Below are 12,083 nucleotides of genomic sequence, written 5' to 3'. Positions count from 1 at the left end.
CCCCCTCTCTGGGCTCAGGGCTCCCGCCTCTCCAAGAGAGCCGGCGATGGGGTGGGGCTTCAGCATAGGAATGTGGGCACGGTTCAGTCCGTCCCACTCGCCCACCACACCCCAGGCGCGGAGACCTGTCGGGCGAGTCAGAGCACGGAGCTCAGATTCCAGGCGGCAGGGCCCCCAGCCCCGCCGGCCCAGGTGCGCACCCGGACCCTCCTGGGCCCAGCAGGTGTGTGCAAGCTCAGCGCGAGGCCACGCCCGGCCTGGTCGCGGTCAGCGCAGGCGGGGGAGGGCGACAGGGGCGCCCCTCCCTCCCTGTCACCAGCACTCCGGCACAGCCTGGCCCACACCCGGGCAGCCACGCGCCCGTGAGTGCCCGTGTGGCCGCCGCCATCCGCGCCGCTCGGCGGTGCGGGGCGGAGAGAGCAGGTATGAAAGCGGAGTGGGCAGCGGGTTACGCGCGATTGTCATGTCCTTTCTGCTCTGCGTGGAACGATCCCTCATGGCAATGGACAGTGTTTCCTCCACAGTCGCAGAGAAACACCCAGCTGGTATTTTTCAAACTGGAAATGAAACACGGGGAAGCCGGCCGCGCAGCAGGGCCTGCCACTGACCCGGGCAGCTGCCTTCGGGGGTCCCTCTGCCCACGCCTGCGGTCAGACGCGCTCACCACACGGGGCGCGCCCAGCCCTGCTCGGCCAGCGGCCGGCGGCGGGAGAAAGGCCCGGGCTCCGACGCGCACCCCGTCGTGTCTGCTGACGTGACAGATGCGCTCCTCTGCTGACGTGAAGTTGCGAGTTCCGGGTTTAAGGGCCGGAAATGGGGGTGGGGGCGTCTTGCTTGCTCCCCGCCGACCGGGTGTGCTTCACGTTCCGCGGAGGGGCCGTCATTTGGGCCACCCAAGTCTCCTTGTCGTGATTTACCCTTTGGGCTGTTTAATGTCCTCCCCTAGTTATTTTTAGCCGCCAATCCATTATGTTGACAGACCAATCATTTAAAAAAGCGTTTTCCAAAATGGAATCACGAAAAATCAAAATACGCCATTTAATGGAAGCTTGCTCCGTCCGCCTCGCGCCGCGTTTCCTGCTGACTGACTGTTGGGACTTTTCTCCATCAAGCATGTGACATCGGGACCCGGCAGACGTGCTGGGAGGGGACAGCGTGGGAGGCGGGGCCGGGCTCAGCCCTGTGTCCCCACGCCAGGGGCGGACAGGTCCTGAGCCTCCGCCACGCTCTTCTGTTGACCGTGCGGGAGTAAAGCGGGACACCCCGGGTCCACCGTGCTGCTGGGCATGGAGCGCCTCTGCGCCCGGGACCCGGGCCACAGGACACACCTCACCCTGGCTCCGAGAGGTTTGCTCTCACACCCGCTGGAAAACCCCCTCGCCACAATGGCCAACAGGCAGAGAAGCTGGCGTCACGTGGCCGCAGGCTGCGCGCCCAGTGTGCCTGGCCGTCCGGGCGAGAGCCATCTCAGACCTCTCCAAGGAGCCCTCTGCCAGCGTTTAAAGGTGCCCGACCACGGGAGGCAAACTCGACGAGCATCTGCGGCGGCCCGAGAATTCCGCAAGTCGCAGCCCTGGCTCTCAGCGCCACGAGCGCCCCAGCTTCGCCCCCGAGGCTGCCCGGCGTGAATTCGTGTCTGTTCACTCCAGGAGCATCTGTCCCGGTGAGCCGCTCACTGTGCAGACGCCTCGCCCTGGGCTCCGTCCTTCGACCAGCTCTCCCCTGCGGCCCCGCCTTCTCCCGTAAGCGGCCGCATCTCGCCTCTTTGTGGCTGCGTGGCACTTCTCAGCGCGGTCCATCACGGCGTGGACATGCCACGGCGTCCTGGCCTGCTCACTGCCGCTGCTGGTCCTGCTGGGAGTGGCGCAGCAGTACCGGCTCAGCCGCTGCCTTTGCGTCGGTGATGTGCCCTGAGTGGAGGCTGGAGTGCAGTGGGGGGCGGCACTGTGTTTCAGCTCCAGATCGTGCCCCCTCGGGTGTAAGACAGTGGCGCGTGGGACTCATGCGCGTCTGTCGAAGGGCAGAGACAGTGGACATTTGTCCTTTGGCCTGTTTGCCTTCTAGGTGTCCGTTTGGAGGACTGTCCACTCAGATCTGTCCACTCAGATCTGCTGCCCACATGTTAGTCAGGTGTTTGCTATGCTGGTGTTGAGCTGTGTGAGCTTTTATGTATCTTGGATATTCACCCTTGCAAGATGCATGCGGTATGGATATTTGCTCCCATCCGTACAATGTCTTATGTCTGCATTTTCTTTCACTTTGTGCACAAAACACACCTCTAAGTCACCTGCCTCGCGTGGGCCCCAGAAGCTCTCCTCTCAGATCACGGGCCCCCTGTGTTTCCATCTTGGGGACCAGGCTGGAGGGGGGCCCACCCTGCCCCAGGATGACCCCTCTTTGGCTGACCGCATCAGCCAGGACCCTATTTCCAAACAGGGTCCCATTCACAGGCTCTTTGTGGACGTAAACTGTGAGGGAATGTTCCATGCAGTCAAAATGCCGCTAAGAGACCTGCTCAGCACACCAGACACGGCCCCGTGGGCTGCAGTCCCCGTTTCCACACCCATGTGAAAGCCCCGAGGGGATGAGCGGAGGGCCCGTGCACGTCACGGAGGAGCGTGGCGGGTCGGGGCCGCACCCACGCCGCCGGTGGACAGCCCCGCGCCTCCTTCCTCCCCCGCTGGCACCGCTGAGTGCCAGATGCTCGGCTTGCAGCACCTGTGTGGAGGCCTCAGGCTCACACCGTTCCCTTCCCCAAAGGCACGCGCATGCTTAACAGCGACAGGCCCCTGGCGGCTCCCCGCTGGGCCCTGGCAGCTCCGCCCTTCCGCTGGTGTCCTCAGGGCAAAGAGACCACTAGTGAAGACAGCAAGAGAGAGTTCGCTTGGGGCGCGGCCTTGCCAGCGGACCCCCAGGCAAGCCGGTCTGGACCGAGCTGCTGCCGCACAGGGCGGCTTCCCGCCGGACAGGGAGGCTGCGGCTCGTCCGTGCGCACCCCCGGGCCGGGAGGTGGTCCTCAAAGGGCCAGGAGATGGCCCTCAGCGCCTGGAGGGCCAGAGGGAGTTTGGAGAAGGGGAGGACACGGGCAGACACGTGCTTACGGCGGAGCTCTGGGGGCTGGGCCGGCCCTTGTGCAGCTGACTCGCTTGCAGACTGAACCTCTTTCCCCTCCTGGTCAGCAACATCCACTGAGGAGCCTGGCGAAGCCCTAACTCTGTTTTTCTTTCATTTGCACCAAAACAAATACGCAACTAAGATAGAAACGTGTGCCCATCACCAGGTGAAATCTCAAGCCTCACCCCTGGGGCGCCGCCACCCTGGAGAAATGCTGATTGGATGCAGCCTGACAGTGCAGGGTTCCTACGAGGCCGCGGCGGCAGGGCTCCAGGGGAGGGGGGGTGCGCGCAGTCCGCCGGCCACGCACATGCGCCCCACAGCCCTGGGTCCGCACCGGCTCCGCCGTGGAGAACAGAACCCCCTTGCCTTTTACCTCAGCCCCCCACCACACAACTGCCCCTGTGAGCCCTGGCCCTCCCTGCGGCCTGGGCTCTCCGTGGGCTCTCCGTGGGCTCTCCCATGGGATCCCTCATGGGCTCTCCATGGGCTCTCCTGTGGGCTTCCGAGGGATCTCCCGTGGGCTCTCCCATGGGATCTCTCATAGGCTCTCCCGTGGGATCTCCCGTGGGCTCTCCATGGGCTCTCCTGTGGGCTTCCGTGGGCTCTCCTGTGGGCTCTCCCGTGGGATCTTCCGTGGGCTCTCCCTGGGGGTCCAAGCACTGTGCAGGGCTCCCAAGCCCACAGACCCCATCGGGCCAACACGCCTGTGTCAGTGGCCGCCGCAGGGTCACTGTCTCAGTGGAGCTCCATGAGCTTTCTCGTCCCCCGTGGGCTTTAGTTCCTTTCAGTCCGCGTCCTTACTTTAATCTTCTGTTAAAGATGGCGGAACACGCGTGAGCAGCAGCTGAGTTTCACGTTGCTTCCTGCTGCGAGTCCCCTCCTGCTGGGGAGAGGCTGTGAAGAGCTGAGCTCTCGCAGCCATGGGCCTGGGCCCCGGGGCAGAGGCGGCCAGCGGGCTGGGCCTGCCAAGGCCGGCCTGGGACGAGATAGGCCAGAAAGCCCTTCGGAAGAGCTGCCGTCCCCTGGGCTGAGGGTGACGAGGTGACAGGAGGAAGAGGAGGAAGTCAAGTCTGTGTCCAACTAGGCATCCCGGGGCGCCAGGGAAGAGCCCGGGGTAGCTGTTTAGGACGTTCACTGCTTCTAACGCATTCTGTGCGTGGGGTGACCTGTCTTGGCCACGAGGTTTGAGTGGAGCTCTCATTCCTACTTGTCCAGCTGAAGAGACACTTCGGGCGTTGTCAGGAAACAAGGGGCGGCGTGGACCCACGGGTGGCCAAGCTCTGGGGCCGGTGCCACCCCGTGTGGGCTCAGAGCACACGGCCTGTTTCGTCACCCCCGGGCACGTGCCAGCCGCCGGGGATGCCCTGCGCGTGGCCGAGCTCCCCAAGGCCGCTGGCCCCGCACCCGGCCCCAGAGCCGGCGGCAGGGCCATCAGTCAAGAAATACAATAGCGCTGTAAATATTTACTCTGCCGTGACACGCCGCCCCGCTCCGAGCGTCACCTGGCCGCCTTTCGGGGGCCGTAATCATCAGATGTAAACATTTGGGTTACGCTGGGCGGACGCGTCTCTGTGAAGTCGGCAGCGGGTTTTTAACTGTCCCTCTCTGTCACAAAGGAACAGGAAATCCAGTACTAGTTAGAATCAGAGTCTCTGTCCAAGGGGAACTTGCAATGTTTAATGACTTTAGATTTCACTTCTCAGAGTCCACATTCTTCTCTGTTAGCGGCAGGGCCGAGAAAGAAAATCACAGAGGAATCTTTGATGTCAAAGGAAAGTGCCTTGAGTGGCGGGGAGGGGGCTGTGGGCACCACTTCCTGAGAAGAGAGGCCGTGACAGCAGCCACCAGGGACGGCTGCCGTGTGGGCAGCTGGCCGGCAAGCCGGACCCTGCGTTTGCACTATAAAATCGCGCCCAGCGGCGCTGACATGACACGGCCCACAGCAAGTCTCCCTGGCCTGGCCCGTGCTGAGGTCCCGCACGAGACAGAAAGGCCCCCTCTCGCAGGGACAGTCTAAAACCCGGCACGGTGGCCCATACTTACTTACTTACTTAAGTTTTAATAATGTAATAGTTTATTTTTACATCATTTTGTGACTTTTTCCATTTCAGTGTAGTTCCCCAAGGGCTTCCCATCACCAAGTCACCCTGCGCCATCACCATAGTCCAGTGCATTTCCCTCCCCCACTATTTTTGATCCCATTCCCCGCTCCACCCCCACAAAATGTCTCTGGTCTAAAGCTGTTCATTATTGCTATCATTGTCTCGCCTGGTGCTTTATGCTCCTGCTGTGAGTGAAACCATCCAGTATTTTTCCTTTACTTTCTGGCTTATTCACTAAGCATGATCCCTTCCAGCTCCATCCAAGTTGCTGCAAAAGACATGTGTTTATCTTTTTGGTTGCTGAGTAATATTCCACTGTGTCTATGTACCACCTCTTTTTAATCCAGTCATCTACTTTTGGGCGTTTGGGCTGCTTCCATGTCTTTCCAATTGTGAGTAAAGCAGCAATAAACATGGGGGTGCAGGTGTCTTTTTGAATCAGTGTTTTTGTGTCTTTGGGTAGATCCCTAGGCATGGGATTGCTGGGTCATAGGGAAGCTCCATGTTTAGCAGTTTGAGGAACCGCCAAACAGTTTTCCATAGTGGTTGTACTAGTTTGCATTCCCACCAGCAGTGCAGGAGAGTTCCTTTTTCTCCACATCCTCGCCAACATGTGTTGTTGCTAGTTGTTTGAAGATGTGCCATTCTCACTGGGGTGAGGTGGTATCTCATTGTGGTTTTAATCTGCATCTCCCTTATTACGAGTGATGTTGAACAACTTAATTAATTTATTTTTTAAAGATTTTTTATGCACAAAAGAGCTGGGGTGCAGGCCAGAGGGGTGGGAGGAGTGAAAGTCTTCATCAGAGACATAGTGGGGAGCAGAACAGGTGGATCCACTGAAATCCACTGTTGAGGGGAGCAGGGGGGGACAGGAGGTGTCTGCTGCGCCCTGGGGTCAACTCCGTGGCCGGTGATTGGATTCGTGCTGCAGTGGCTGCGGACAGCTTCACAGTGCTGCGTTTTAACCCCTTTGGCCAGCAGGGATGGCCCACTATCTATTATTTTAAAAGAAAGAATCAAAGTAAGATTTGGGGCTCACTACCCTTCCCAAAGACGTCTGGCAGCGGGAAGCCTGGCTGGTCATCAGACACCTAGTTTTCTAGCTTAGCTGTCTGGACAAGGGTCTGAAGATGCAGCCGACAGGGCAGTGTGGCTGTGGGCCTTGCGGGGGACGGCCTGCTCTGACCCGAGGGGCACCGGGAAGAGCCAGGCGCCTTGGCAGCCTCGCCCGCCACACAATCTTTCCTCGCGCTTGCACCACGGAGCTGGCACCCGAGGAGAGAGCTCGGCCCCGGGAGGGGCTTCTTGGACCCCTGTCTGGCCCCCCGCCCAGCCCTTCCTCTTGGCTCGGGCGAGCTGCAGCAGCAGAAGCCGGGGTCAGGAGCCATCCGCCAGGCAGGAGGGCAGAGAGCGGCATCCTGGACACCGGAGGGAAGCGTGGGAGAAAGACGACCCGCGGCACTGAGCCCCACTGGGGCGGAAGTGGGAACGCGCCCCAGAAGGAACCTCCACGGGCAGCTTCTCCCGCACGACGTGGGAGGCTCGACCCGGGCGAGGGCTCGGCCAGGAGCCCCACGGGGCACCAGGGCACATGCCAGGGCCCTTCCCGGGGGCAATAGCGAGGCCGGTACCAGAAGAGGAGAAGCTGGCAAAGATCGCGAGGCCACCGTGAGTCCGATCCGAAGTGATTCCTAGAATATTCTGCTCCTTTCCGGATTATCCCATGGGGGTCACACTCGAACCCTTCCAGTCAAGGGCAAAGGGGCCTCCCCGAACGGGGGGCCTTCGGACACAGGCGTGGAGAAGACAGGCCACCGCGCAGGGGAGGGAGGCGGCGGGCGGGAGAGCGGGGCGCGGGGCGCGGCTCCTGCCCGGCCCACTCCCCGCCTCACGCTGACTGCACAGTCCTTGCAGCACTGCCGAAAGCTCTGACTTACTTTTGAGAAGATAAAAGCCATCAAAGCCGGGGACTTGAAACATATTTCAAGAGTCACCTTTACCATGTGGCCTTGGGGGTGTTTTGAAGCCCTCTGCGGACGCACTGCTTTCAGGCGGCCCGGCACAGACAGCGCACTCCCTGCTCGGCGGAGCGCAGAGGCCGGACCCACGCCCTGGCCCAGGATAGATCGGGAAGGAAGGGAGGAGGACCTGCGGCTCGCGAGAGGGGCGGGCCTGGCCCCGAGGCACCTGGCCGGTCGCCTCCCAGAGGTGCAGGCTGCGGCCGGCCCAGAGAGGCTGAGCGCAGAACCGGGCCCGGGGACACGGCGTTTGCCCAGCGCTTTCTGGGAGCGAGGACGCTCGGGGCAGCGGCGACAGCGCTGAGGGACGGAGAGTCCCTCGGCCGAGCGGGGGGCTGACCTGCACCCCCTGCGTCCACGCCGGGCTGAGCCAACCTGACGTGGCCTCAGACGCTGACTCCCAGACTCCGCTCCTGGGAGGGTGCCGTTGGCGGGCCCTGGAGGAGAAGCGTCCACTACGGAAAATCCCCAAGTCGCCTCACTGGCTACTTTCATTCGTTCCCGCCACCGGCACGCGTCAGTGCTCTGCTGCCCTCGATGGCGTCCATGCTTCAGAGACAAGCCAGGCCCCACAGGTCTCCAAGCTGCGGCCGCGGGCGGACACCAGGGCCCGGGGCTTCCAGGAGGGCCGGCCAGCCCGCCCCCCCGGCGGCCAGTGTCGGGGAGGGAGCTGGACCCACACAGGAGGTTTGTCAGGACCGAGGCTGGCTCACGCCTCTTTCGTAGGCACAAGGGGCGAGGGCAGAGGAAGAAGAGGGTCCTGGAGGCATGAGGAGATGCTCGAGCCATCTCAGGACCAGAGTTTGAGTTAGCGAGTGTAAGCGGCGAGGCCGGAAAATTCCAAGCGCAACAGAAGCTGAAATGCAGCAGCCTCGCAGTCCAGGCCGCGGGACTCCATGGCGGGGCGGGGAGGGTGAGGAGCCCCAGGAAGGAGATCGGTGGCAACGAGGAATGAAATTCTACTCTGCTGGAAGACATGAGTGACCCTGAGGAAGGACAGCTCTTCGTGTCTATGAAAGGGAGGTTGCAACGCCACAAATATGTCCCTTCTCCCAAAGCTGCCAGCGTGACGCTGGCTGAAGTCCACGAGCCTCGACGCCAAGCAACTGGGCCCAGAATTCTGTTGGACGAAGACCGGGGAGAAGCGGCACTGTGGGCTTGCCCTGCCCGGCCGGGCCGCTGCGAACCAGGGCCGGTGTCCACGGCGTTCCCGGCCACTCTGGCTGCACCAAGTTCCAGCCATAACCTTCAGGAAAACATTTGAAAACAGCAGAGGTCTCTCGCTAGGGGGCTGACCCCACACAGTGCCCAGGCCCTCGGGAGGTCACCGGCAGAGCCCGAGAGCGCAGGCCTGCGGGTTCTGCTTTTGCTGGGGTTGAGGGTCGGGCCTAGAGCACTTTGGAGTGGTGGGCTAAAAGCCTAAGAATGAGAATTTAGAACACGGGGAGTGGGGGGAAAAAACAAGAGGCCCAAATGGTCAGTATTGAAACCAGCCCAAATCTCGAAAACGAAGAAGGGGGGTGTGGGAAGGCGCCCCAGCTCCTCGCCAGCCCTCTGCCGGCAGCGTGCCCAACCACCACCCCGTGTTTGAAGTGCTGCGGATTTGAAGTGCAAGTCCGGGAATCAAAGCTCAAGCCAGGCATTTGCATCACAAAAGACCAAATCTAACTGTCAGAACTCACACTCCAGGGCTGACTTTGCTCCCCTCCCCTCGAAACTCATGAGTTGGAGTCCCAAGCTCCAGTACCTCAGAACGTGAGTGTCTCTGGGCACACGGAGGCCACGAGGGTGGCCCTCTCCGGATGCGCGGCATCAGGACGTGGACAGCAACGGCTCGGGCAGCGGCGTCCACAGGGCCCGAGGAGGGCAGCCCGGCAGCTCGTCCCTCCCAGCTCCGGGGTCAACCCTGCCCACGCCTTGATCTCAGACTTTTAGCCTGCAGAACTGTGAGAAAGAAAAACTCTGCTGTTTCCACACCCACTTTGCGAAACTCCAAAACAAGTGCTGAAAAGCTAGTGCAGGACCTTGTTCAACACTCGACACGGAGCCACGTCACCTCAGGGCTGTGTGAAGACCAGGGCCAGCGGGACCAGCGCGACGGACCCCCACCGCCAGGCGCCGGGGGAGGTGAAACGAAGCTCCGATGCCGCCACACTGCACCCACGCGGGCCCGTGACCCTGCGAGCCGCCCCTCAGTGAAGTCCACCCCATGCGTGCCCAGGCGGGGAGCCGCCGGGGCCCGGCGGTGGAGAAGCGGCCGGCACACTCTGGAGTGCTGGAAGCGCTTTTGCATCCGAGCCGTCCTGACACCAGCTGAGTGAGCGCTGCCGACAGGTTCTTGCAAACTGACGACGCAAAAGCACGGCGAAACCAAGTTGACGGTACAGTAACTGACGCCATCAAGAGTTCGCTCCCACGTATTTCTGGTCATAAAAGAAAGAGCCCAAACCAGTACCTGGAGCCCCAGGTGCTTTTCATGGCAGACGATGAACTGCACCTACTCATTCATTTTCCGGCATGTCGACCCCAGGTCAGGCTGGCGGCTGGCCGGCGCTCACGGGGTGCCCACGAGGCCCCGGCCCCGAGAGACGCCACCTGTGCACACACTGGGCTGAGGCCCCGCAGCAAGCCTCCCGTGCACATCTCTGGGATGTGGGAGGGAACCAGGGTCCCCGAGAAACCCCGCAGACGTGGACACCCTGCCCGGTGCCCATGGCCAGCAGCCCAGCCAGAGTCCACCACGTTTCCTCCTCAAAATCATACCATCCGAGCAATGTGGAATGAAACTGTTATCTGAGAGCCTGTTGGAGTTCACCTTTTTTTTTCTTCAAGATAATCTCACTGGGTAAAAAATTCAGTGTTGGTGACTATTTTTTCTTTCAGAAAATCAAGCCTTGCTCCAGTGTCTTCTCGCCTACAGTTTCAGATGAGGAATTCACATCTCTACTCCCATCCATGCTGTTCCCGTCAGCATTTTTGTCCTGCTGCTGCTAAGATTCATCTTTATCGCTGATTTTTGAGTAAATTGACTATGAAGTGTCTTGATGTTTTTCTGCATGCTTCTGGTTCTTGGGGTTCTCTGAGCCTCTTGGGCCTGTGGCTTTGTCATTTTCTTCAAACTTGAGGGGAATTTCCAAATTTGTGCTATATGACAACACTTTTCTCATAAAAATAATTGGACATTATTCATACAACTGGTTTTCCCTCCCAACACTTGAAGATTCCAACTACATTGTATTTGGCTCCTTGGGACCAACTACCTGCTTTAAACTCTTTTTTTTTTTTAAGAATTATTTATTTATTCCTACAGAACGGGGTTACAGGCCAGAGATGTGGAGGGTGAGAGAATTCACCAGGACAGAGCGGGGAGCAGAACAGGCAGATCGACGAAGTCCACTGCTGAGGGGAGCAGCGGGCAGGTCAGGAGAGGTCTGCCGCGCCCTGGGGTCACCTCCGGGGCAGGCGGAATTCGAACTCATGCGGAAGCGGCTTTAGCTTCTCAGTGCTGCGCTGTAACCCGCTGCGCCCCCAGGGAGGGCCCCTGCTTTAAACTCTTTGTCAGTGAAATTTTGTCATCTTTTATGTCTGCTCCTTTTTTATCCTGTTCCATTGTTTCTGCTCTGTCATTTTCTGAAGTATTTTCTGTGCGTGTGTGTGTTTCATTTTGGGTTGTTTCTATTACGATGCTCAGCGTGGTACCAATTGCTGCCCACTGGTTAAGGCCTGTCCTCACTAGACGACCGGAGTGAGACCGTCCTCTGACTCCTGAGCGGCGGCCATTGGCGCCTCTGTCCTTCAGGAGGTTCTTTCCCAGAATGGAAACTTCCTTAAGTGCATGTGCGATCATCACCCACATCCCGCCGGGCCACGGTTCTTCATGGCCTGACAGCAGGTATCTGGAAAAACCCATTTCCGCATTCTGTCTGCTTTGGGCTGTTGGAGGGAGAAGGGCGAATCCTGGCCCTCTGGATTGTTCAAGGGTAGCAAAAGTAGAGAACCACGGAGATCCACAGATGTGTAGACACCCTCGGGATTATGCAAGAAGCAGGATTCACATTGCTCAGCCCTGCCTGAGCACCCACCCAGCGCCGGTGTGGAGACCAGCCGGCCAGGGCCCGGCGAGCTTCCCTTGAAGAGACGGGAGGCCTGCCGTCACTCGGGGCAGGGAGACACTGGCGTGGGGACAGGAGGGTGGGTGGCAGCGTGTGCTGGGGGCATCTGACGGTTCGGCCAGGATTTAGGGGCAGATAGCCCAGCTGGTGGGCTTGAGGGGGTAGCGAGGCCAGAGAGAGACAGAACGGGGTACAGGCAAGGCAGAGGTGCCGTGCCAGCAGCGAGGGGCTTCGCCATAGGGACCGCAGCTGGGGACTGGCCGCCCCCGGCCCGGCTCCGTGGCAGGCAGACCCGCGGCTGTGCCCAGGGAAGCCATCAAAGGGAAGCCGTCCTCCGCTCGGCCGGCAGCCACCACCTTCAGCAGAGCGAGCTGGGGCCTGGAAGCGCAGGGGGCAGGTCCGGAGCAGGCAAGCCGGGAACAGCCACACAAAACCCAGACGCCCGGGAAGGTCCAAATTTCAGACAAGCGACCACCGGTATTTTCTTTTACAGACGCGTCTGCCTCGGCGACATACAGTACAGTCACACAAAAACGCGTCCGCCGCTTCTCTGACTTTCAGACGCCGCTGGCATCCGCAGGGGATGTGCAGTCTCGGGGCCCCCAGACGCGCAGGGGCGAGTGCCCGAGCGGATGCAGTCTGGGGACACCGCAGTGGGCGGGGCTCCTGCCGTGGCGCCCCCGCCCCCACCGAGGCGCAGGAAGGAGGAGAGCGGGAGGGGCGCAGCTCCG

At 60.6% G+C, this 12,083-nt stretch overlaps 1 protein-coding gene across 1 annotated transcript in view; it reads left to right on the top strand.

Moving 5' to 3' along the window:
* COPS8 (COP9 signalosome subunit 8) overlaps positions 1 to 12,083 on the top strand; it is a 44,138-nt gene that overhangs the window by 1,716 nt on the left and 30,339 nt on the right. Inside the window, exons 2-7 of the mRNA XM_012725156.1 lie at positions 19 to 192; positions 333 to 423; positions 1,523 to 1,663; positions 1,748 to 1,896; positions 2,359 to 2,470; positions 2,761 to 2,915. Of these exons, the coding sequence (XP_012580610.1) occupies positions 19 to 192; positions 333 to 423; positions 1,523 to 1,663; positions 1,748 to 1,896; positions 2,359 to 2,470; positions 2,761 to 2,915 (822 nt within the window). The remainder of the gene's footprint in view (positions 1 to 18; positions 193 to 332; positions 424 to 1,522; positions 1,664 to 1,747; positions 1,897 to 2,358; positions 2,471 to 2,760; positions 2,916 to 12,083) is intronic.

Source organism: Condylura cristata, unplaced genomic scaffold (genome assembly GCF_000260355.1).
Source record: "Condylura cristata isolate star-nosed mole 26May11 unplaced genomic scaffold, ConCri1.0 scaffold00002, whole genome shotgun sequence".
In the NCBI taxonomy this organism is placed as follows: Eukaryota; Metazoa; Chordata; class Mammalia; order Eulipotyphla; family Talpidae; genus Condylura; species Condylura cristata.
The sequence above is the reverse complement of the archived record's forward strand: the minus strand, read 5'-3'. Positions and strand labels throughout refer to the sequence as shown.